The 26234-nt window shown below is 45.9% G+C and overlaps 1 protein-coding gene across 1 annotated transcript; it reads left to right on the top strand.

Moving 5' to 3' along the window:
* The first annotated feature begins 520 nt into the window (after positions 1-520).
* Positions 521-15764, top strand: CTSD (cathepsin D). Its single transcript, XM_068134133.2, has 9 exons — positions 521-708; positions 3679-3832; positions 4757-4880; positions 5080-5198; positions 7743-7942; positions 8152-8274; positions 8623-8767; positions 8946-9044; positions 14828-15764. Exons 1-9 carry the CDS (start codon positions 635-637, stop codon positions 14987-14989), a joined length of 1200 nt encoding a protein of 399 aa, XP_067990234.2. The 5' UTR covers positions 521-634; the 3' UTR covers positions 14990-15764.
* Positions 15765-26234: the final 10470 nt, after the last annotated feature.

The raw sequence follows: 26234 nt of genomic DNA, 5'->3' as shown, positions 1-26234 counted from the left end.
TAGCTCGGTAACTACTTGTCTGATTAATATGAAACCTTGAAAAGGCACATCCTCGGGTCCCCAGCAATATACCTGGCAAGTTTAAAGTATATCGGACCGGTAGTTGTCGAGAAACAGCGGTCACAGACAAACATACACACATACACACATACACACATACACACATACACACATACAAACACACATACACACAGAGATTAATGGAATTATAGATAGATGATCGTTCACCATTGAGAGATAGGGCCAAAAACGATACATAGCACGATATATCAAAACGTTATGGACGAATTGGGACGAAACTTGGTAGACAAGTTGGGTACTAGGCGACAAGAACAAAATTAATTGATTAGCCTAGACCAAGACCTTGGTTGACCGCACACCCTCCTCTCACAATTAATGACAAACATGTCCGAAATGATTTAGTCTTTGATATCAACTGAAGTGCTCTTCTCCTGCTCTTTGGACCGAAACATGGGAGGTGCTCTCAGTGATCACGTGACCATATTCTGTCATCTGGTGCGGCTCCTGGCCTTGAAGGGGCGTCACGAGACGGCGCGTGACGTCAGCAGGGACGGTGTTGATATGTGCCCGGCGCGCGCTGCTGCTGCGTCACTCGATCGGTCACGAGTTCGTGATGGCGGTCCGGTGTCTCCCCGTTGTGCTTCTGCTCCTCGTCGCTTGCTCGTTGTCCACGCACAGCTTAGTCAGGTAATTTCTGTCATTACTTTGCTGCGGCGGATTCATCCTGAATAATGAAATTCAGTTTCACATACAAACAACAACAACAACAAAATGATCACATTTTTCGTTGTAGTTACCAATTTCAAGCTCGTAACTCACCGTGCTATTGCGATCATCTATCTATAATGCCAGTAATCTCTGTGTGTCTGTCTGTGTGTTTGTATGCGACCGCTGTTTCTCGACAACCACGGGTCCGATATACTTGAAACTTGCCAGGTATATTGCTGGGGACCCGAGGATGTGCCTTTTCAAGGTTTCATATTAATCGGACAAGTACTTACCGAGATATGTCCAAAAAACGATTCAACCAATCACAGAGCAGCGAACGATCGCGTTTGCCGAACGTGGCGGGCACACTCTGCCTCGGATGGCACATTTGAGAGCGTATTCATTTATTTCACGTTTGCAAACTATGTTGGCGTTAAACTATGTTTTACAACTGATAAAAACGAATTTGCGATTCATTCGCTTTCCTGCGCGTTTGTGTACGCGATGGCGATTTCTTTACCAAACTCCGGAAGCCGTTCGCTTTGGACCGAACCATTGCATGTAAATAGAGGGGGGGGATTGTCACCACTCGCAAGCCGTTCGCTTTGGACCAAACCATTTCATGTAAATAGAGGGGGGGGATATAATTTTAGATATAGATATAGTACGGGCAATGCCCTAGTTCATTAAAGCCGGTGAATGCTTCATGCGGAAGGCCATTTTGTTCTTGGACGACCCGAAACCTCGGTTAACAGTGTCTGTGTGGTGGTACTTGAGGCCTGGGGATGTTCAGTTACCAAGTTGTGCTTTTAGAGCGCTCGCCAAGCGGCTTAAGCACTGGAGCAAGCACTCCATTCGAAATCGTTAAGGAACGGCTGGCTTGGCAAGCGCTAGCAAGCTGCTTGGTAGCTGAAGGCACGTGTGTGTGTGTGTGTGTGTGTGTGTGTGTGTGTGTGTGTGTGTGTGTGTGTGTGTGTGTGTGTGTGTGTGTGTGTGTGTGTGTCTGTCTCTCTGTGTGTCTGTCATATTGATCATCCATGATCATATTAATTTAGAAGTTTCTGAATACAAGTATCTGGGCATCACGATTGATGACATATTTAAATGAACAGGAGTAATTCTGGAGTGTTGGGCGGTAGAGCAAACCACACTAAAGCGAAGCCGATGGCACGGCATTGCAAATTCCCACGCTTCCCACCCAAATTCCCACGCTTCCCACCCAAATTCCCACGCTTCCCACCCAAAGAAAAGTTGAAACATGGCAAAAAGTTCCACCAGGAATGACCCAATATCAAATTTTGAGTTAAAAAAGAAAAAAAACGTTTTAACCCGTGTGACCGTCCCCAACCCAAGTCCCCTCCCCTAGAGCATGAACCGGAGGTCAAATAATACATATTCCATGCGTCCTGCAATGTTGATTTTATTGAAGTTTCATTTAAAAAGGTGCCCATAATTGATTTTTTTTTGGTATTTGACCTCGTGACCCCACCCAAGGGGTGGGGCCAAAAATGATACTGCTCTCGCACCTTCGTGCCATGTCGTGATTGTAACTACCAGGTTTCGTTGATTTCTGCACAACCGTGTAGGAGGAGAGAGCCTCACGGACAGACGGACGGAGTCTATTACAATATCTCCCCTTTCCCCCATTTTCAAAAACCATGTTAATAACTTGACGGACTTAAGAAATTGAAAGAGTTTCATGTTGATCATAATATCTTGGTTTTTTATTATTGTTAATTTTTTCTTAACCATTCTCTGATCCCAAGTTTCTCGATTCAGGGCTGGCAGGATGGCCTGGAGGTACGCACACCCGCCTCTAAAGCTGTCTGGCCTGGGTTTGAATCCCGACGCGGTTATAAACGGTCATCCCCGTCATTCAAAGGTCTGCCAGCATTCGTTTTTCGACATTAAAGATCCCACGGTGTCCTTCACGAAGAGTAGGCCAGCTATCTCCGGCACCCTGAACAAATTACAAAATTCCTGCCATAACCAGCATGGGGCACTGCATCAGAGTGGCACAGCCTCGCCCTCAGCCAATGATGCCTCCCAGAAGCCTTGTGCTGCAAACGAACAAAGTCTGATTCATGTAATTTGTATAGAAAATGTAAAGAGACTAGAGAAACTCAGGGGCGGTTGCTTAACGAGTAATTTGGACAATCGTCTCCTCAATTTATACTTTGTATGACAATTGTGATGCACTGAAAGTTTCACAAGATAATGCGAGATCCATCGCACCGTTCCATAATTATTTTCGTGGAATGTAATCTTGTTGCTGTTGTTGTTGTTGTATAGCCCTGATATGAACAGTTCTCTCAAACTAGCCTGCGGCACAGACAGACGATCTATCTCCCAGGAGTGACCCAGAGATCCGCCACATCCAGGATGATGTGTCCCCTGTGCCTTGATAGAGTTAGAGTTAGACAAGAAGGAAAGGCCGCTCCACGGGCACCGATCGGCCCTCTGATCATGACAGCGCTGCCCTGATGAATCCAGGCAACAGAGAGGGATGGGGGAGATTTCACCCCCGATTTATGTTTGGGGGTACAACCACAGCGAAGAGGATGCTTGTAATCGGATTGTCATGTGGTGGGTCAAAAGCCATGACTCTGCATTATGGTTCTCGTAGTTCCTTTAATTTTGGTGACAATTACGGCATGCACTACAGGAAATGGGAACTTTTGGAAACTGATGCATGTTACATTACTTCAGAAATAACATTACTTTGGAGAGGTGTCTGTGTCTCTGTGTGTCTGTGTTGGTCTTGTATATTTTGGCCAGTAGATGTGGCAAAACCGTTGTCTTCTTTTGATCCAATGAAGGGTGAACACTCGACAATAGGGTGCACCTTGTTTCCCAAGGTGGTCAACGTATTCTTATCAACTTTTGATTGTATTTATATATTCTCAACTTTGTACCCTAACACCATGTTAATGTTGGACCCCACATCAGTGTTCCTTTGCGAAAGTTTCGCTCCATCCGTCGGACCCTCTCTGATGCTGTGGGAGGAATCAAGCCGATAGTTGGTCATCCTTCACCAACCAAGTACCAGAGCCAGCTGGGATATGGTCAGCCCACTCCTGAAAGCCTGAAAAATTATATGGATGTAGGTGTCTTTTGCTCTCCAATCATCTTCTCTTTCATCTTTAAGAATGACAAGGGTGGGTGGAAAGTGACCTCACTTTCTGGAGCGCTCTGCGTAAAGAAAATATTTTTATGCCGAAGTTCCTGGAGCCATTATGTTTTTGGGTTGTCCGTCCGTCTGTGATCAAGTTTTAGTGATATGATAACTTGTGAACTGCTAAAGGGATTTTGACCAAATTTGGTAGAGGTATGTACAATGATGCCAAGATGAACTGTTAAGGTTTTGTGGTCAAGGTCAAAGGTCATGCGACGTCTAGCTGAAGGTAGCAGATTCTAGTTACTCCGATAACTTTTGAACCGCTGAAGGGATTTCTGTCAAACTTGGCATAAATATTGGCGGTAATAGAAAGATTAACTGTTAAAATTTTGGGTTCAAAAGGTTAAAGGCCTATTGTCAAGTGCCTTTTAATTGAAACTCTGTGTGACTGCAATAACTTGTGAACGACTTGAGATTTAAATACTTGACACACAAAGATGAACCTATTCAATTTTAGATTGAAAAGCCCTATGAAAAGCATTTTTCAGACCTTAACTCGAGTTGGAAGCATCTGATGTTGTCTTTCTTACATTTATTTGTCTTTTCTCTCAAGGGGCCTTTAATTTTTCATGTGACCTTTAATTGAGATCAAACATAACAATGGGTTGACGTCTAAAGTGGGTGGAGGCATAGCCATCGACGCATTCGCGTCAAATTCTACTTTATAAGTTTTGTAAAAGTTTGAAGTTCACGTGATATTAAACATGTCACATTTACCAAGCCACCGTGTTTTGCTGACATTATTTTCCTTATCACAAGACATTTGTCAGCACCCAATTTGATGTGTCATCATTTCTTACTCACTTCCTGTCTCTCCCATCCCCTCCTTCCTCTTTCATTATTTATCAGGCCCAATACTATGGAGAAATTACGATTGGAACACCACCTCAAGCCTTTACTGTAATCTTTGACACTGGCTCTTCCAACCTGTGGGTTCCATCAGTGCACTGTGCTTTCACCGATATCGCTTGCTGTAAGGCCAAAGTACCGTGCTTGTTCCTTTCCTTTGCATCCACACCATCTTCCATTGGAATTCCTCCTGTTTTGTGATTCTTTTCCTCCGCTTCACACCTTTGTGACCATTTTGAGTTCCTTTTGTTCCCCAAACTGATACCACTCAATCGGCAAATCGTTCTTGGGTTAATTTCTCGGTGCACCCTTCCCCACACCAGGGCTGCACCACAAGTATGACAACTCCAAGTCGAGCACGTATGTTAAAAATGGAACCAAATTTGAGCTGCACTATGGTACAGGCAGCTTATCCGGTTATCTCAGCAAGGACACTGTATCGGTAAGTCTTAGCTTGCTTCTGTCGACATTTTTCATGATGATTGTGTATTCCAGCTTTCTTCATAAATTGTGTTAACAATGTGGCTGTTTTGAGCTTTTTTGTGGAGAAAGCATTAGGTTGGGTGACTGTATATGCATTATTTGATAATATGAGAAATGCAACAAATACATTTTCACTTTTATTCCACCTGTATTACAGACTGATGGAATGTGGTTAAAAAAAAAAAGAAGGTTATAAAAGATGATTTGACGCAATCACAATTTCCGAATCTTATTTGGCGTGGCGAGCGACAGTTCTGCCATATTGTGGGAAGCCATCTGTTTAAGCTTGCTCGATCACCAGCGGGTGGGTTTCAGGTTGTCTCTCAATAATAGTGGATTATATAATAAAAAAACTACACAGTTCATAGAACACCTTACCCGCACAGTGTTGAGAAAAGGACATGGGGAGGGTCTTTTAACCCTAACTCTGCACTGTGGGGTGGCGGGGGGAGGGTGGATGGCTGGGAGGCCCCTCCTCGACATTTTTTGCAATGTTTTTGAATTCGCCTCATGACTTTTCCTTCAGGGTCTTGCACACATTTTGATACCACATAGGCTACATCCAAATCAGACTTACCGTTCAGGTGTCGCATGACAATTATTGGTAGTCACATGTCAGAAAAAACCCTGCAATTTTTGCATATGTTTATGTCCAAGAAACACATGTGAATAAAGGTTACATGCATTAAGACATTGATTGTGTAAATTAATTGGCCTGTAATTTATTTTTTGAGTGTTTCAGCATGTTGTCTAAGACTTACACATTAGCATATTGCATAACTAATTAGGCAATAGACAAACAAATTTTCAAGTTCATCGGACCATCGACGGCCACGATTCAGTCAGGGAAAGCTCGATTATCACTGAGTTCAGTTAGGGTTAAACTCGTGCTTTGCGTTTCCAAGCACAGTCTGTTTCTTACGAGCCGCAATTTTGACTGAATCTCAATATCCCCCAATGCTGAGACCGCGATTGGCAAATTTGATTGGTCGAGATGGTGTAATCGTTGTCCAAGTATAAAAATTTTAAAAAGGTTTACAATTTTTTGGGGAATTTCACCTCCATCAATTCGGATTACACCACCTTATTTATCATGTTAAATTACATCTTTGTGCCTGTTGCCTGTCCTTTATGTCCTTAAAAACAGTAAGTTTCCTGTTTGGAATGATTTTCAATTGGATGTTCAATATTTGACTGCTGGACAGAATAATAATTTTTTTTAAACCTCGCCCTTCTCTAAGCATGCGCACTCGAGTTAAGATTCCGTACAATTTGCTAAATTTCAGAGCCAAAGTACTGCTAAACTGCAGGTATGTGTTCCGATCATGTTCCAATTTGTGTTCAAAATATAACATTTAATAATCTTCCCCTCCCTCCCCTTTCTTCCAATCAACACTCGACCCAAACAAAGCCAATGGAAATCTGATGCAACAAACCCAGGTAGTGTATAATAATCAATGTACAGGCCTGATGTCTTAGACCCACCAGAAAACCAAGATTGGGGCCGTATTATTTGGTCTAGGTGCCATGGTGGGTGGGACCTGTCGGTGGTCTGACCAATTGCTGCACATTTCAAAAGATCACCCCCAACAAGAACCACAACAACAACCATGCAGAGCTCTTGTAGCTCTGCGACACATCGCAGGTAAAAATGAAGGAGAGAAAGATTGAGGTAAAGAAAAATTAAGGAGAGCAGGAGAGAAGAAATTGAGTATAGTAACTGGGAATTCATTGTGATTATATAAAAAAAACCTTTAGAGGCCATTTTTCCCCGCAAGCGGGGGTTGGCCTTTTTCGGGAACTGTGGTTGTTGTTGTTTTTCGGTCCCCTTTTTGAAGCAATGTTTTACGGCCGGATGCCCTTCCTGACGCCAACCCTTTTTGCCGCCTTTAACGACAAGCAGGGAATTACCAGTGAACTGGTACTCAATTTGCCGACCTCGGAAGGATGACAGGCTGAGTCAACCCCCCTGGCGTTAATTCAGCAATTGACCGGGATTCGAACCCAGGATCCTAGGTATCCTAAGCCGGCACCCTAGCCGCTAGCCCAACACCAGGGATATAAATGTTGAATGTTGAATGATTATATGAATGTTGAATTTTGAGAAAGTGGTTTTTTTTTTGTTTGTTTGTTTTTTTGTATACTGAATCGAGGCTCGTGAAAGAGCTAACATTTATTTCACAAACAAATCAACCAGACAAACAAAATATACAAAAAGAGGGAGCGGAAGACAAGATGGGGAGAGAAGGGGAAGCACACAACCACAACATTTGAGAGCAGGGAGAAGTGTGGGAGGGAGAGGGCTTGGGGGCAGGAGGCGTGGGAAGGGGGGGGGGGGGGTCGGACGGGGGGTGCAGGCAGGGGGGGGGGGGTCGGACGGGGGGTGCAGGCAGGGGGGGGGGTCCTTGCTACGTTCTCAAAAATTCTCAAGAATATGAACACTTTGTTTTCTTTGTTTGCAATTCCCCCTCCCCCTCCACCTCCAACCCTCACCCCCACATAGATTGGTGACCTAGATGTTAAAAATCAGTTGTTTGGTGAAGCCTTAAAGCAGCCTGGTGTGACCTTTATTGCTGCCAAGTTCGATGGCATCCTCGGTTTGGGTTACCCGACAATTGCAGTTGATGCTGTGCGACCCATCTTCGACTCAATGATGTACCAAAAGCTGCTTGAACAGAACGTCTTCTCCTTCTACCTGAATAGGTATGGATGTGCAATTTATTTTGTCATGGTGGTCATCACTTTATTAAAGCTTTTCTTCACGATCGTAGACCCGTAGATTGGCACCTATGTCGCAGGTGATGATGGCAATCGGATTTTATTTTTTTGGGATACTGTTTCTGGATCAATATTTTTGTTTTTGTGATTGCTGCCACTATATAATGATTTTATTACGATTGCGCACTGAATAGAGACCCAACAGCCCCTGTTGGAGGAGAGCTTCTCTTTGGAGGAACGAACCCGAAGCATTACACTGGAGAAATTCACTACGCTGCTGTCACCCGCAAAGGATACTGGCAGATCAAGATGGATGGGTTAGTAGTTGAGCCAAGGAAGAGTGCGGAAGGCAGTTTGAGAAATCGGATTCTGTCGTTTCTCAAACTGTCAACTTGTGTCGGTGATATTACCAGTGGATGCAAAACCTAGCATCCACATCAAATACAAATCCGAGTAACCACCGTGTTATTTGCAAACATGTGCTATCCTAAACCGTGACGTGAAAAAAAGAAACCCGTAACTTTTCGGCCTTTAATTTTCTTTGGTCATCTTCCCCATTCCCTTTTCCAACAACTTATGCAGGATTGCAATCCTCTGTTTATTTATTTCACATGCGGCTTTTCCAGTAAAGCTGTTTATGTTGAGATCCATAACTTTGTGAACAGGGGAGCTGTTGGAAACACACTGAAGATGTGCGAGGGAGGTTGTCAAGTCATTGTTGATTCAGGGACGTCACTGATTACTGGACCATCTGAGGAGATCACGGCCTTGCAAAAAGCCATTGGAGCCACTCCCTTGATAGCTGGCGAGGTCTGTAGTTGCTTTAGTTGTTCTTTTATTAATTTTCTCATTCTATTATTGGTTCTATCTGTACCATTGTTCCATCATTGATTTCTGTAAAGGTCATGTTTTCCCATCGTGCCTATGTTGAGATTGTAATGCCATACTGGGTGCTTGCATGTGACCTACTATTTTGTTCATTTTTCAGTATATGGTCGCTTGCGACAAGATTCCCAACTTACCAAAGATCACTTTCACGATTGGGGGCCAGGTGTACACGCTGAGTGGGGAAGATTACGTGCTCAAGGTATGATGCCATCTCGCATGATGAAGAGTCTTTATAATTAAGATAGTGTGATAGGATGCTGAGTCAGACTGTATTGCTATGAGGTAACCGCATTAAGTTTTACCATCTTAGTTCACTTGTATGGCGGCTTTGACAACCATTGCTTTATTGTTTGCGAGGCAGTGCTCTCTTTGTTCTTATTTGCAGGCCGCTTGTATATCAAAAAGAAAAATAAATGTACAAATAATAAGGATGGACTTGACAACAGTAGGAAACTAGAACGGCACTCAGTAGAGAGCATACCTCCGCCAGGTGAACAGTTTACGTTTTATATTCAAGAGTAGACCAAGATGGACCAATGAAGATTGTGATGGGGGCCCGCAAGGCTAACCCCCGCTCTAGCAGGCAAATGGCCTTAAAATGCCTGTTTGTTGTTGTATCCAAGAGTAGACCAGAAAATCACAATACAGAATCTCGAAATCATCCGTGCACAACTTTTTGAGATATCCTGCTTTGTATTGTTTTTGGCCTGATCTCTCAATGGTGAAGAATCACTTAAAAATTATAGTAGCCGGATCCGGATCTTCACCAAATCTAATCATTTCGTCCTTGTCACATATGATACCTCTCTGCCAAATGTTGTCCGAATCCATCCTCAAATTTTTGAGATATCTTGTTCACAAACAAATGGACAAATATACAGACAGATAGGGGTGAAAACATAACCTCCATCCACCTTTTGTGGCAGAGGTAACTAGAGAAGACATAGATCCCCGTACCCCATGCAGTCTTCAGAAACAAGAACATGGGCGGCGTGGTCTGCGAGTGGCAAATTTGATTGGTCATGATGATGTAAAATGCCGTAATATTTTGTTGAAATACTGCTAAACAAAGGTTTTGGAAAGTGCCAAAAAGGCAATTTGTGTTATGAAGTGTTCAAGTATATAATTCAATTTCAATGAAATAAGGATTTTAAAGGTCATAGGGGAAAAAAAACAAAAAAACATAATCCCTCTGGCCACCTTCAGGGGCAGAGGCATAAAAATTCGGAACTGTACCACTGTTATACAGCGTGTTCGGAACAGCGTATTGAGCACGTATTCGGAACAGCGTATTTTACACCTCCTTATTTAACACTTTACATTATTTGTGGCTGTTATTTGTGTCTTTTATGAAGTCCTTAAAAATGGCAAGTTTCCTGTTTGGAATGATTTTCAATTTTGTTTGACTGCCAGACAGTTAAAAAATAAAAAATAAAATCGCATCCATGTCTGAAGGAAGCGATTCAGTTTGGCATTTTTAATATGAAATAGGCAAAGCCAAGAAACGAATAAAACCCTTTAGAATTACCCTTTATAACCCTTTATAATTAAACACTGTGGGTGAGAGGTTCTTCTTCATTTTTTGATGGCGGATGGAAGGAAGGGCATAGCCAATTATTGAAGCGGCTTCACCGCTTAATAATTACCTCACTCCTCTCTGCATGCTCGATCGGGAAGAATTCAGAGCCTATGTACTGCAGGTACTTATGCTGCAGGTAAAAGACAGGATTGCTTTCTGATTTGTGCTCAAAACAAAACATTCAATTGAAATCAAGTTGTTTCTCGATCATAAATTGATGTTTGTAGACAGACAGACAAAGTAAACCAGTTGCTTAACCATGCTTTTTGCTTCATGTGCGCAGGGTAATAACACGTCCAAACTGCTTTCATATCGATCTCTGAATATCAATATAATGTTATTGAAGATAAAGGGCAAGCAAATAATTGGTGTTTAAGCTGTCTATCTAATCTTGCTTATGACAAATTGCAGCATACAGATTTAAGTCCAAGTTGAACAGCCAAGTCACAGCTCTGTCTGCTGTTAGGTAGACTGCCCTAAATCCTTCATCAAGTTTCCATAGGTGACTCTCGTTCACAATGTGATGAATAGTCTGATCTGGGCGATCACAGTCACATGCTGGGCTATCTTTGAAATTCCATTTGTGGATGTGGTGTGACGTCCTTGCATGAAGAGTCCGGATCCTGTTGAGCGCAGATCACTGTTTCCGGGAGAGGTGGAATCCTGGAAGTTCTCTCATCTGAGTGTCAGATCACTCACCAGTTCTTTGTTAGCAATGTTGGTGTCTGTCCAGGGATTGCGCCACTTGTCCTTTGTGTTGTTAAACCCCGCATCACTGAAAACATTTGCAGAGCTCCAGAACGATTTGCGTGACTTTAGTCGCTCGCGCATTTGGTAGATTCTGCAGGTCTTCATTGATTGGAAGGTCTGGGTTGACTTTGATGCAGTCAAACTCTCAGCATTTTTTCCTTCTGGGGCACATCAGGGTTTGAAGTTAGACAGGACTGGGACCTACTGCACTGGTGTTGTTTTCAGTGTACCCCTGATTATCCGCATCAGAGTTTTCAGGACAGTATCTAAGTGTGGCTGCTCCCCACCCAAACAGAAGAACAGTTGCAGTTTGGTTCGTTCTTGACTGGTTTCCAGCAAAAGGAAACCTGGAGTTTGCTGTTAACCAGTCGGTTGCTGAGATGGAAAGCAATAACTGTCGTCTTCGTTGTGTTTGGGCGGAGGCGCTAATATATGAAATATTGCTCCATTACCTTTAAGTCCTGGGACAGGGTACTGATAAGATCTTCAAGGTTGATTGCCTGCGTAGCAAGGGCAAGATCATCTGCGTAGGCAAACTTTCTGGAGGTGGTGCAAGGCATGTCGCTTACATGTATGTGGAAGAGGATTGGAGCTAAGACAGACCTTTGGGGAAGACCATCATTCAGAGTCCTTATGGAGCTTGTTTGCTCTCTGAGTGAAACCCTATATCTTTGATTGATAAGCATAAAGGAAAGGACATGCATTGTGGCTTGGCACTGGAAAAGTCTGGCAGCTTTCAGCAGAAGAACATGTCGCCATACCGTATCGTATGCTGACGAAAGGTCAATTAGTGCAACACCCATCTTGAGTGCATGTTGGTCGCCAGCCTCAATGTGGGTGATAAGTGCAAGTACTTGATCAAGCCACCTTGTTCATTGGGGAGGTTGGACTTTAGCAGTGGAGAGAGCCTGGCCAGAAAGACATGCTCAACAACGTGTATGTTGTACATCGTAGACTTAGAGGTATGGGCCGATAGCTAGATGGTTCAGCAGCAGATTTCCCTAGCTTGAGGATGGCAATGACTTTAGTCTCTCCAGGTTGATGGTATCACTCCTGTTGCATGGATGTTAGTGAAAAGAGAAGCCAACCTATCACGTCCATGAGGTCCCAAGTTCTTCAAGATTTCAGGATAGATGCCATCAATTCCTGCTGTTTTTCTTGCGTTGGTGGAAGGAAGGCCTCAACCCCTGGTGTAGGGGAAAGACAGTAGGGAGATGATGCCTCGTAGACCCCATCAGTATAGGAGGAGATGATGAAATGATCTCGGAGAGTTCCTTCATGGTGAGACTTCTTAGTTGAGGAAACTTTAGATTTGAGCAGCCTGGAAGCAACAGCATTAGCCGGCCGGTACTTTGGGAAGTTGATGTTGAAGCAGCTCAAAGTTGTCTTGTAGGTTCCATGCCTTTCTACTTCAATGAGTGAAATCAAGCTCCTCAACAGTCTCCTGCCATCTTTGGCTGGCCATGTCCAGAGATTTTTCATAATCATAATCTCACAGCTTCTCTTCAGGTGATACATAGTATGCATGGCCAGTCACAGGAGGTAGATAACATTAAAAAGTCTATGCAGATGTTGGATTGGTTAAACAAAAATCTATAAACCGGCTTTCCAAAAGTAGCTGCAGTCTTGGAATTTTCCCGAGGCAAAGTCTTTTTTTTTCACTCTTCATTTGCTCAATATTTTGTGGAAATGATAGGTTTTTTGGTTATTTCGGAGTATTTCACTGAAATAACCTCAGTGGGTCCCGATGGCCGGCTGTACATATGTCTGTTAACATTTCAAGAAAACATCCTCTCACAAACTACCTGACCGATTATGGACCAAATTTGGTACGATGCATCGGGGCAGCAAGGTCTCATGGGGTTGTGCTCCCCATCCGGATGTGTCCCCTATAAAGGAGGAAGAGAGGGATTTCGGCCCCAAATATTGGTATTTTATTCAAAAATCTTCTTCTCAGAAACCGCCAGACAGATCCAGACCAAACTCGCTACGAGGCATCGGGACCATGCCCTAACCTTGAGTTGCGCTCCTCATGGTCATATCTCCTACATGACCAATCTGGACCAAATTTGGTACAATAAATCAGAACAGTAAGATCTCATGGGGTTGTGCTCCCCATCTGGATCTACCCCCTATAATAGGCTGAAAAGGGGGTTTGCCTCAAATTCAGGTAATTTATTTTAAAATCCTTTAAGATTTTGGGGGACAACATTTTTATTCAAAATAGACATTTTTATTTATTTATCTCTGGGCACCATCAATATTATCCAATGTGATGCCAAGGCAGAGAGGTCTTCCTATTCCTCCCAAGACAGGCATAATCACTCATTTTTAGCTCACCTGGAACGGAGCTTATGCAATGGCGCGTTGTCCGTCCGTAAAGACGAGCAACTTCTTATCCGAAACCACTGAAGGGATTGTGACCAAACTTGGCACAAATGATATTTGTTGTGTTGTGACTAAAGTTTGTTCATGGCATTAAAAAAATCTGGGCCGAATGGGGTTTACCGGGGGTCAAAGTGGATCCAGGTTTGACCCCCCCAAAATAGACATTTGCTTTTTTCCTCAAACTTCACACACAATTTCGATGAAACTTGACCACAACCTTCATCACCCGTGATGTACCGAAGTTTGTTCACGGAATTTTAAAAATGTGCTCCTTTAGGGGTTTACAGGGGGGTATTTTCTTCTTTGTTTGATTAAAGTTGTATGATTATGTTTGTATGATTTCACATGCTGTGCTGTCTTCTAGCAACCACTGAAATTGGTTTAAAATACCTTTAGTCAGTGTAGTCTACTGTTTATTCTACCAGGTGAGCACCGGGGGTATTGACCCTATGTTTAGTTTCTCAACTACTGTCTGGTCTTGGATGCACAGCTCTCTGCCATGGCATTTCACATCGATCCTCAGTCTTTCTGCAATCTTTTCTCCTCTTGCAAGCCACACAATACCAGTCAGGTTTTACATCGGTTTTAATCATAACTGGTATTGTGTGAATCTTCTTCTTTTGCTTTTTCATGATATTTGGCATTTTGTTTTGGAAAATACGGATCCAACATTCAAAGTAATCGCTGATGATTAATGTTTCAAACAGAACTATTGCACCACGACCTCGACCTGGATATGCATTGTTATGGGCAAACGGACAAAAAAGCCCTCACAACTTTATCAGGGTCACTATGTTGGAAAATAACAGCTAGTTTCCTGAAAATTAAAAGCTTTAAAGGTTCAAGCCAACTAATGGGTGAGTGTGGCGCAACATTAGGTGCGAATGAATGAAACGTCCTCTGGGGGTTGTGAAACCGCTGACTTTGAGAGCCGTGTTACCCGTCGAGAATCTAAAGAATCTCACGACCGGACCGTTTTCCACAAATGCCCCTAACAACTTGTAGGAAGGGTTGCAGCGAGCCATGAGAAGGTCTCACCCAGGTCTTCGTTCATTTAAAGTGCTGATGGTTATAATATTGCAAATGACGTCATGGCAAAGCCAACGTGTCGATCAAAAGTAAAGCATAAGATTTATTAAAACCTGTACGATAATGGGGAAATGTATCGATGAGCTTTATCATTTTCCCAGTTTCCTGTGTTAAGATGCATCAATACGTTGGATGTGTGCGTTTGTTCGCTTTTGACCTTTCCGATCCTCGTCCAGGTTACCAGCCTCGGCCAGACGATGTGCATCAGTGGTTTCATGGGAATGGATATCCCACCACCTGCCGGACCCCTTTGGATCCTGGGGGATGTGTTCATGGGCCGGTACTACTCTGTCTTTGATCGGGACCACGACCGTGTGGGTTTTGCCACCGCCGTCTAAGCTGCTCACGCATACAACACGATGGTGGTACTTAATGTGATTTTGAGCAGCATTGGCTGCCCCCCTCTCGGTGTCCCCACCCACTTCTTTTAAGCAAACCAAAATGTCACACCCGGGCATTTGCTGTCATGCTGGTTTTCACGGCTGTGGCTTAAAAATAAAAACGCATTTCGATCAATTGCTGACAGTTAGTTTGAGCGATTTTTATTTTTTCAGGTAATTTAACATACGGTATAAGGAAAATAAATTTTTATGTGTTTTCACATAATGGTTTGTGAACTGCATGAGCTCCATTTTAATTTTCTCTCCCATTGGCAATACACACTCAAATGGTTCTCTTTTTGAATTCTTTGCTTTTTGAAATTTTTAAATTTTGGGCTTCCTGAATGTGAGCGGAGACGAGTCTCTTGTAGATGTGATTTTTTTTTCCTCGAGCCAAATGATGTCATCTTGTAGATGTGATTTTTTATTTTTTTTTCCTCGAGCCAAATGATGTGATTGTTTGTGATTGAATTGTGTTGCAACTATCTTCTTCCCACATCGATTATTTTAAAGAACAATCGAGTGTGGTCTTCTTCTTTGTTTTTTGATCGTGACTTTAAAGTAATTTTTACCTTGGGCTGAAAGTTGAGGTGGTTTGCATTTTTGAAAGGTTTTCTTTGTCATTTGCTGTATTGCACTGCAAATTAAAATAAAAGTTGCTGCTGTCAAATCTTCTCATAAGGTTTGATGTTTGTAAGAAAAAGACAAATAATAAAAATGATCAAAGATTGAATTGAAGATTTCAAACTTGAAATGCACAAGATGGCTATTTCTCTTATTTGTATTTAAATTAAATTTTGTTCCAAATTTGTTCTTATTTCGTATGCAACACAAAGCTGCGGGGGTAGTATCATTGGCTGAGGTTTCTTGTCACCAGACTAGAACTTGAAGGCCCACATATAATGCTGACTTGTGCATGCTGTGGTGCTGATCCTTGGTTAAAGCAAGAAGCTTGTCAAATACAGTCGAGTAACACTGGTTCTATCCACTTTCTCAGACCTACCACGATCAGATTATTTTATTTTTTTCCCCCAAAGGCAACTTCAAGTTGTATTTACACATACAAGCATATTAAATGATTTGGATGTCATGTTGTTGGGTTAATATCCTTGCTATAATTCACCACCTGTGTGTGGGGATGTATGTGTGCGTGTGTGTCTGTCAATAATCGAGACAATTGTGAGGAACAGAAATGAAAAAACGTGTGTGTGTGTGTGTGTTTTGGCAATCTGCTCCTTCAGCTGTGGCCTGATTACATCCAGACTTGCTACATGGGATCAGCATGGCCCCAATTAGTGCATGGGGGTATTTTTTTATTTTATTTTTTTTCTTTGCCAATGGTCTTGGGGAGAGAAGCAAATTTTCTATGTAAATGTGTATTGTGTAGCGCCACCTCTAGGTGGGAGAGGGTATTACAAGTCCTTACCCTTTACAGTACAGTATTTCTATCCCCACATTTTCCAGTGCTGTGAGGTTTTGAATTATAAGTAGTACGCATGTTTTTGCTTCATGCATGTAACCCAGGTTAATATTATTATTATTTTATATTTGGGAGTGATTGAAGCAGCTGTCAGTTGCCTATACACCTCCCAAATATGTCAGAAGAACGTGTTGCATGCTTGGAACAAGATCACCCATTGGGCGGGTACTCTGCTCGTCTATATAATACAGGGTGTGTATAAAGTTTATGTGTAATTTTAAACTTTAATAACTATGGATGTATACATGATCAAAGCGATCTGTAAAGATCACATGAAAGCACAATTCATCAAGTTTTAATGTGTTAAATCCACAATTCTCCTGGGATTCTTGACGACTTGACACTTTCTGACGAGGCAGTATTCCACATCAGTGGAAAGTCTGCCACAATTACTGAATTTGGGGGACAGGAAAATATCAGGAAGTCTGGTAACATGCAAGCGACCAACTATCAATGTCTGGTGTGTTCTCAGGAGGTCATGCATAATTCGATCCTGTTTATTTTGAAGAAGAATCGACACTCATTGGTGAATGTTTCTTTGACCCTAAACTACAACCGTTAAATCTTTCAGACACCAACTTCCAGCAAGATGGTCCTCTGTCGCCATGCTTCGAATGTGACTTTTCTTGAATGAGGTCTTCCCATATAAGGGAACTAGGTGACGTGGACCAATTGCTTAACCACGTTTTCCTGACCTGTCCAAGCCATCGGACTCCATTTTGTTTGTCCATGTTAAAACTTTTGTTTACTCATCAAAACCACAATCTTTGGATGAGTTTAGGGCTACAATCCCAAATGCAATATTGATGAAATTACTCAGCGACAACTGGAGAATGTTTTCACCGAGTTGGAAAATCAGATTTAAAGATGTTACAAAAGATGGCGGCTATACTGAAGACCACATGTGATCTGTATTGTGTGAATATTATGAATTATGCTTTCATATGCCGTTTTACAATTTGCTTCCATCATGTGTACATCCAAAGATATTAAAGTTGCACCAGGACTTTTATAAACACTCAGAGAGGTACAGATCACTCATCTTAGGCAAACCTGATGATGAGGGACAATGACCTTAGGAGAAAAACCTTGTCGTTTAAGTAAACAGAGTTCCATTTATTCTGACTCTGGAATCATGAAAATAAGCAATTTGGTATCTGTCAGTGGCCGATGCATTCGGTCGTTAATTTTCCAATCTCAACCAAACCTACTTGGGGGACTGAGGTTCGTAAGAGAGATGTTGTAGCTATACTTGGTTTTCCACCCCTCCCAGGAGTTCCGAGGGTTGGGCTGATGCAAATTGTCGACATAAATGTGTACCATAACCCTGCAACAGGTGGGAGAAGGTATTATCAGTGAAACTTCAGAGGCCTTCACCTGTTTTTTGCAGTTGCTTGGCCTATGTTGCTTTAGACTCGACTGCAAAGTATCTGCAGGAATTCTCATATTTTATTGGCCTTTTCCATCTTGGGAAAATGCCATGTTTTTTTCAGCACGCACTGTCAAATTCCTTCTCATTGCATGTGTATCGCATATATATGACGATATTGAAGGAGTCCGGGCTCCAGCATGATACGGACAAAAGGATGGCAAGGCACAAACTCGTCCAAGAAGATATTTCTTCTCAAAACCAACTCAGGAACACTAAAACACCCGTTTATCGGGCTGCCTTATAAAGCAAAACCAAAAACCGAAACCGAAACCGAAAGCCACGCCTGTCAAGCGAGGCGTGCTTCGGTGGTCACGTGATCCACAGGTGTAGCTCATTATACCCGCACGCGCGGCACGCTTTGGCGGTCACGTGACCAGCCACTCTGGCGCCGCCGGGGATCCCCGCCGGTGACGTCACCGGCTGGAGCAAGGAGATTCTGATGACGGTCTTGCTTGGGGGACCCATGGGTCGCTACACACGCCCCCCCAGAATGGACTTGGTCCAGGGAGGTCAACCTGAGGGGGGTCCGGATGACCCGGGTGGATGGTCGGACGGGGGGTGTAGTGGACGGGGGGCGGCCGCGCCCCGGTGGCAGAACCATCCGTGGCGGCTGGCCGACGTCCATGTGGGCCGGTTTGAGGCGGTCCAGCGAGATCCGGTCCGCCCGACCGCCGATGCTGACGATGAAGGACTTGTTGTCCCGGCGTAGGACCCGGAAGGGTCCGTCGTAAGGTGGCCGGAGCACAAAGACGTACTCCGCCGTGCGGAGTGCTGGGGGGACGTAGGAGTGGGGGTCGCCGTGGCGGGACCGGTGTGGTGGCGGGTGGTCGGACGGGGGGTGCAGGACGGGGGGGCGGCCGAGGGGCCGGGCAAGTCCTCGGGGGAGGCTGCCGAGGTTCCTCGCGGGCCTCCCGAGGTTGCAGTTCGCGAGTGCAGTGCCGAGAAGGCTCGAGCGGTGCACGCGAAAAGCGGGTGAGCCAACCGAGGGGCTGGTCAAGGCCTCGGGGGAGGCTGCCGAGGTCCCTCGCGGGCCTCCCGAGGATGCGGGGCTGGTCAAGGCCTCGGGGGATGCAGTGGACGGGGGGTGGCCGAGGGCCGGGCAAGTCCTCGCGGGCCTCCCGAGGTTGCAGGTCGCGGGTGCAGTGCCGAGAAGGCTCGAGCGGTGCACGCGAAAAGCGGGTGAGCCAACCGAGGGGCTGGTCAAGGCCTCGGGGTAGGCTGCCGAGGTTCCTCGCGGGCCTCCCGAGGATGCAGGGTCGGAGAAGTAGTTGCGGTTGTAGTTGTAGGTGCGCGAGGGTGACGAAGCGGCCGTGCCGCGAACGTCAGTGCGCGCGAAGGTGACAAAGCAGCCGTTCTGCCACGTCAGTGCGCGCGAAGGTGACGAAGCAGCCGTGCCTTTGGAGGGTCTTGGAATAGCGTCGCCCCTCCGGTCGTAGAGGAGGAGCCGAGCGGGGTGCGCGAACCGCATAGTCATGGCCGTCGTCGTTTCTGAAACTCCGGCATTTCGAAACCGCGTTCGAAACTGCGCCTGAAGCCGTGCGGGAGAAGCCGGCGTCACCAGCCTAGGTGGCTTCCCTGGCTAGGGCGTGCTCGCCGTGTCCGTTCGCAGCCCCCGCATCCGTGCGGGGGCAGTCGGGGTTGCGTGTTCAAATTCGGGGTCACCAGTGAAGGAGTCCGGGCTCCAGCATGATACGGACAAAAGGATGGCAAGGCACAAACTCGTCCGAGAAGATATTTATTCTCAAAACCAACTCGGGAACACTAAAACACCCGTTTATCGGGCTGCCTTATAAAGCAAAACCAAAAACCGAAACCGAAAGCCACGCCTCTCAAGCGAGGCATGTTTCGGTGGTCACGTGATCCACAGGTGTAGCTCATTATACCCGCATGCGCGGCACGCTTTGGCGGTCACGTGACCAGCCACTCTGGCGCCGGGGATCACCGCCGGCGACGTCACCGGCTGGAGCAAGGAGATTCTGATGCCGGTCTTGCTTGGGGGACCCACGGGTCGCTACAATATATTTATTATTTTTATTATGTTAAGGTGTATAGACAGCAGCTTGAGTGTTGTTCCACCTTTTCTTGACATTTTTCCCAAGGCAGTTTGCAAAAACCAAAGTAATAATGATAATAGCACAATAATCATAATTGGCATTAATAATAAGAATAACATGACCTCTCCCCCCTCCAGACACTTGTGTAGGGAGGGGGTGGTTTTTAGTAGGGTACAGCTTGCCTTATGTTCTAAAAATAGAATAAAATCCTCAACTTGCCTCATGTTGTTAAAATACCACTTTCACCATAGAAAGGGAAAAGCTATTTGTTACGTTCAGATTCACATTCTCCAGGTGCAACCAGGGCCATTTTGGAGTCACAAATACAAAGGCTGAATAAAGTGAAGAAACAATAAAGGGAAAGAAACAACATCTACAACACAAGAGAGCCTTTGGTCTGTGTGTGTGTAACCATTTTTTTCAGAGATGGCTGAACGGATCTTCGTCAAACTTTCAGAGGTTCATCAGTGAGTGCCTGGGAGTGTTTTAGGCAAAAAAAAAAAAAAAAAAAAAAAAAAAAAAACGTTTTTGGGGATTAAAAAAAAAAGGCTCCATAGTGCCTACACCTTTTTGATGAATGACAGTTATATGCAAGTACACATTCGTATATATAAATACAAAACAATTACCAGACATTTGAACACAAATAATCAAACGATTTCAGAAGCGGTCGAAGTTGCTGGTAAGGCTTCTTCTTCTTCCTGAACGGTATCAAACTCAACTGAAACGTGAGCAACAGCACATTCAGCAGCATATTGTTACGGACGCGGTTTAGATGTTATTTACCGAACGGTGGTATTGCCACGACCTAACAGTTCCCCCGATTCTTCCCCAACTCACCCGATTCACCCAGACGTTGACCAAATCGCGCTATGCCAAATCAATGATGGAAAGGACACGACGACTGGGAAAGAGGAAACGACGCAAGGGGTACAGTTCTCAAGACCTCCGGAGGAGGGTATAATTACAGTGGTGGAGAAAAGGGGGTAGATTACACGGCAGAGTGAGGTAAAAGACACAGAAGAGATGGGCACTTAAATACAATCTTATCTATTCCCGGACAGACCACAGACAAACGGAACAAGGCTGACTTACACAGGGATTGATGGCAGGGAGGGACAGGTAGTTCGATGGCACAAGGTGCACCTTGGCTCGGGGAAAGGATAAAGCACGGTCCAGTCCAGAAGATGCGGGGAGGCCTCACAGCGCTCGGAGGTCGTCTTGCTTGCTCCAAGCTCAGCGCGCATCTGCCGTCACCTCCCTCTTCCTGCGCATGCTCAGCGGGGAGTGACACGCCCTCGGCTGGTTGGCTCCGCCCCACTGGGGCCGGTCCGCCGCTTCCATTGGGTGCGGGGGTTACCGGGCTCCGCCCTTGACGAGGAGCTGACAGGGAGCCCCTCTTTGGTAACCCCGTCGAGCACATGTTCGATGGTGGCTCGCTGGGAAGGCCTGGTGCCCTCCCAACACCCCCCACCAACCAAGCCGGAGTGAGGACGCGCACTTCCCGCGCCCGCCGCTGCCGTTGCTGTTGTTGTTGTTATTGCTGAACCGTGAGGAAGAGCTGCGGGGAGGTATTGGGAGGTCCTAAACTTCCTAACGGTGCCATACAATCACATTCTGGTGCAACGAAGGGTCAGAATTAATGGAAACGAGTCCTTAACTGACATAGACTAAGAATAACTAGCAAGATGTCCTATAGTTGTCTTACATGAGATGCGGTGAACCTGGGCACGACATTTAATGGGGGAAATAGAGGGAGGTCGGGTCTACAGAGTGTTGTTTACAGAAAATGGGACTAGGGAATGGGGGATTGGGGATAGTTGGGAAGTATTGAGGAAATAGGGGAATATTTACAAGCGGATATGGATGGATGCAAATCCCATATCCGCAACATTGCACCCTTCTCTACCTCGGGGCGTCCCGACCCGATAAATTTTTACCTACTTTAGTGTGGCACTCAGATGTAGTTCCGTCGACTATTAACTCAACCCTGAGTGCGACAGTTTTACAGATGTTCACAAATGAGTAAATATGTCCCCCTGCAACATTGCACCCTTCTCCTAACAGAAACACACCCACAGGATAACCGAATCGCGGAAAGCATCCTCAAACTAAACATACAGCTGGTAGGGAGCATTATTTATACAACACTGATATTTACACTACGATCCAGGACCTGTTCTTTGAGGAACACATGCAGATGTTATGCATAGGGAGAGCACGCATGCCAGCATCGATACACCAACCCACGAGTGCCCTGTGGCCCTACGGCCTTTAATAATGTGCAGAGCACCCCGTCCAAGCACCAAAAGCACCACCCGATTACGCACAGTCAGCACCATCCGGTGCACCAATAAAGTGTTCAATAAAAATGCACAATTAAGTGTCCATGGTCACCGGTGGTGTCGCAGCCGGCCGATGTTCTGCCGCTGGTCTTGCCTTCATGGAGTGCACTTGGCCTTCTGGCTTCTTTAGAAATAAAGAAAGGCGCCAACCGCGTCCATTTCTGAATTGTGGCCGTCAGGGGGGCCAACTAAAAGTGGTTCACCTGTATGGCATAGGTGCCACGTTGACCCAGAGGTCCATCCACGGGTGGTGCTTGACCGCAAAAGAACTGCGGTCCATTGTGGGTGGCCACAAAAATTGCGGTCCATATGGTGTATCGATCCAGGCAGCAAGCAGCGGAAGTACAGGTCCACAACTGCGGAGCCAGCACCTCTCTCTCCTCTCTCTCTGCCCCAAAGCCAGATCCTCGGAGGTGGGAGACAAAAGAAGCCAAGTGAGTAAGGTGGTAAGGGCGCAAAAGTGCACGCAATACAAGGTAATGCACACTGGGGGCACATGGGAACCAGGTGAGACAGGTACGTTCCTACCGTACGCCCCCCCCCCCCCACCAGGTAACCTACATTGCCCCTCCCTTACCCCTTACTGTATCCACAAAACACAACACTACCCATAAACATCTACTTTACACATCAACAAACGTCCCTACTGTCTTCCCCGTTCCTCCCATAAACCAAATTCGTCTTCTCTCCCTCCTAACCAATCAAATTTGCCATTTCCAACTCAACATCAAAATCTGCCATCACCAATTCATCATCAGTCCCTCCTAAGGAGGGAGAGATGGAATCACCCCAATGTCTTATCCACGTCGTGATGCGTCTCACAAATCCAAACAGCAATTCTCATTTCCTGCAACACAAAACAAAGAAAACACAGGTGTGGAGTCATCATCATCACCTCAGGTAAGTGGCTGCGTATGGTGCGACAGGTTCATCAATCCTAACTATTTCCTAAATGACTTTAACAACTTTACATTACCCGGGGTCTTTCTCCTGCCAAACCATTGGCCCTCATTACTCTATGTGGTTCGAAGAACCAAAATCCCATTGACCATCTGTGGTGCACACCATCAATTTGGGTCTCACTCCCCGATTCAACACTCGGTGCCCCCGCACAATTTCGGTGGCTGGGTCATGTGACGCTCCCAGCTGGTCCGCCCACCTGCACACCTCCACCACTGTTGTTGCCTACCGAGCTCACCTGCTCCTCACCCTAACCTAACTAACTGGGGAAGGCCCTCTCGCACTCTCACCCCCTCAGTGCCCTCTCTGGCACGGGCTGCCCGATCCACACCCGGGATCCTCAGGCACCCACTGACACTAACGGCTCCCAGAGCCCACCTGCGGCCTCACCTGGCCGACATCTAACAGTGGCGGAGTGCCCAACCATTCACACTCATACTAACAGGCCACACGACCAGCCAATTTCACCACACCAATGCACCCATCCACAATACCATTCTGCAACCGCACCACAAATGCCAATATCCAACCACAATTTACCTATACCTTCTAACTATTCTTTAAACTACCCTCCCCGGGTACTCGTGAAAAGGGGGTCCACTCTTCCCCCATCCACACCTTCGCACCATGCACACCACTCCATACTACTTACTCCAACTCTCTCCACACCACTCATTCTCTGCTCCATATATTCCACACACCTGTACTTGCACACCTGTGCTCTCATACTTGGTGCCGCCTGCACCCTTCTCTCCCCCAAGCGCATTCGCGCTGATCCACAACACTCACTACTCATACACTGCTCCACACACCTGTCCAGTTCTCACACAGCATCATCTCATCTAACTACTCCCCTCTGAAACTTGCGCTTCCCAGTCGTCCCTTTAAACTATTGCGCTCCCTCGACATTATCATCCACTCTAATCTACCTGCGTCCCCTCTACAGGTATCCTTGTCACTAACTAACCTTAACGTTACCTAATGTCATCTTCGCTAGATCCCTACACACAATATCCTAACCCACCCGGGCTAGTTTTCACTGCCATACACCCCATAATCTATAGCGCATCTGCCCCCAGTTTGTGAGGGATGACAGAGTTGCCATCCCACCACATCGGGCATCTCCCACTACCAATTTTGCACATCAAATTTCAACAAATCAAAAATTTGCCAATCACTACCCATCATCTGCCAATCATTACTGCCAATCCTTTGCCAATCATCAAATTTTGTTTTTCTAATTTCGGGGCCAAAACACTATCCTCGTCATTACAGTCTACTTACTAATGCCTCTCGGTGCGCCAATTCACTTCTAAAACTCGGCTTCGTACAGCCAAGCCATGAATGCGGGTTGTTTGGTGCCAGCGGCTGGATACGTCCCGCATTCGGTGCAGGGAAGGAGGTTTACCCGGGCCGAGGTCCCACGCACCATCTCGGCACAGAGCCATCCCATGGCCCGATCTCGACCTGCCGGAATGCCTCAACAAAAAGTGGTCGCCATGACGACCCTTCCTATCGGGCTGCCCGCTCCGCCTAGTGGAGCACGGACGCGGCCGTTCAAAGCGAGGCCCAGCGTGGATCGCGTACGGCGGTCCTTTCGAACCCGCCGTGGCTCGGATCCCCGCTGGTTCTCGCGGCACGCGAAGCCCGGCACGCACCGAGGGCCCGATTCGGCTATAAGTCGCTCTAACCGCTAACCCGGTTACCGTCGATGCCTCACCTGCATGCTTACACGCATACGCGACCCCTTTCTTGCTCATACATCCAGCCGTTTCCCTGCTCTTTGTCATTGCACCTTCTCTTACACACCCAGGTACACTCATTCCACTCACAGACTTGGTCACACACCTGACCACCGAACACCTTGGCACACATTCGTCGCTCGCACACCTCACCAACACACCTCTTCGCGCCCCCTCCTCGGTCACCTCCTCTGTGACGATCACAGGTGTGCTCTCACTCGCACACCCAACCACGTGCCTCACTACCAATTCCAGCGTGCATTCCCACACACGCTCTACCATTCCAGGTGTGCTTCCTTTCTCACCTGTCACAACCAACTCACGCTCCGTGTCACTCTTACTACTCTCACCTCCACTCTTGACAGCGCACTCACCCTTACTCTCGACAGCGCACTCTTTTCTCATGCACCCGTCCGTTACACACCTTTCTCGCGCACACTCTCCCGTTACACCCTCTGTAACACTCACCACAGGTGTACACTCTTCCTTACTTTTGACAGCGCACTCTTTCCCCATGCACCCCAGAGTCGGACTTTCTCGCACACCAGACCTGTCGCACACTTCACCAACGGCCTCTCACGAACACCCGGGTCCATCTCGACCCCCAAGCTTATTAAATCACCTGGCGCATCATACGCACGACCATATTGGTCACCACTTACACCTGGTCCTCTTTCTCTTCGCTTCTCCTCCATCACCTGCGAATCCCTCATCCGGTTAATGAGCACATCATCACGATCCGAACACAGACTTTGGACCAATTCTTTTACTTCCTCTTTGATCTCTTTCTTATCCCCTCTCCGTCACTTCTTAATTTCGCTTACCCCTTCTTCCACTTCTTTTAATTTCTGCTTCACCTCTTTTATTTCCCGGTGCGTCTCCTCAAGCTCGTCCTCTAAGGCCACCTTGACCGTTTCTATGTGCGTCCTCACCTGCCGGTCCTTCGTCTCCATTACCTCTGTCACCTCGTCCAACCTCGTTGTCAGTCCCTCACGTACCATCTGACATTGCCTCTGTGTCGCTATCAAGTCATTTTTTATGTCGTTTTGTGTCGCTTTTAACCCTCCTAATACCGCAGTGTTCCTTTGAACCTGCTCCGTTAGTTCTTTTTGTCCCTCCGTCAGCTGTTCCACTCCCAGCGTCAACTCCTCTATACCACCTTGCAATTTTACAGTCCCCTTTCTCACCTC

Source organism: Myxine glutinosa, chromosome 13 (assembly GCF_964187855.1).
Source record: "Myxine glutinosa chromosome 13, kmMyxGlut1.1, whole genome shotgun sequence".
Classification (NCBI taxonomy): Eukaryota; Metazoa; Chordata; class Myxini; order Myxiniformes; family Myxinidae; genus Myxine; species Myxine glutinosa.
The sequence above is the reverse complement of the archived record's forward strand: the minus strand, read 5'-3'. Positions and strand labels throughout refer to the sequence as shown.

Excerpts from the sequence above, each read along its gene's own strand:
- CTSD (XM_068134133.2), top strand. The coding sequence starts at position 635 with ATGGCGGTCCGGTGTCTCCCCGTTGTGCTTCTGCTCCTCGTCGCTTGC. Across the intron at positions 3,833-4,756 it reads GCCTGAAAAATTATATGGAT|GCCCAATACTATGGAGAAAT; the intron begins GTAGGTGTCTTT and ends ATTATTTATCAG. Across the intron at positions 8,768-8,945 it reads CTCCCTTGATAGCTGGCGAG|TATATGGTCGCTTGCGACAA; the intron begins GTCTGTAGTTGC and ends TTCATTTTTCAG.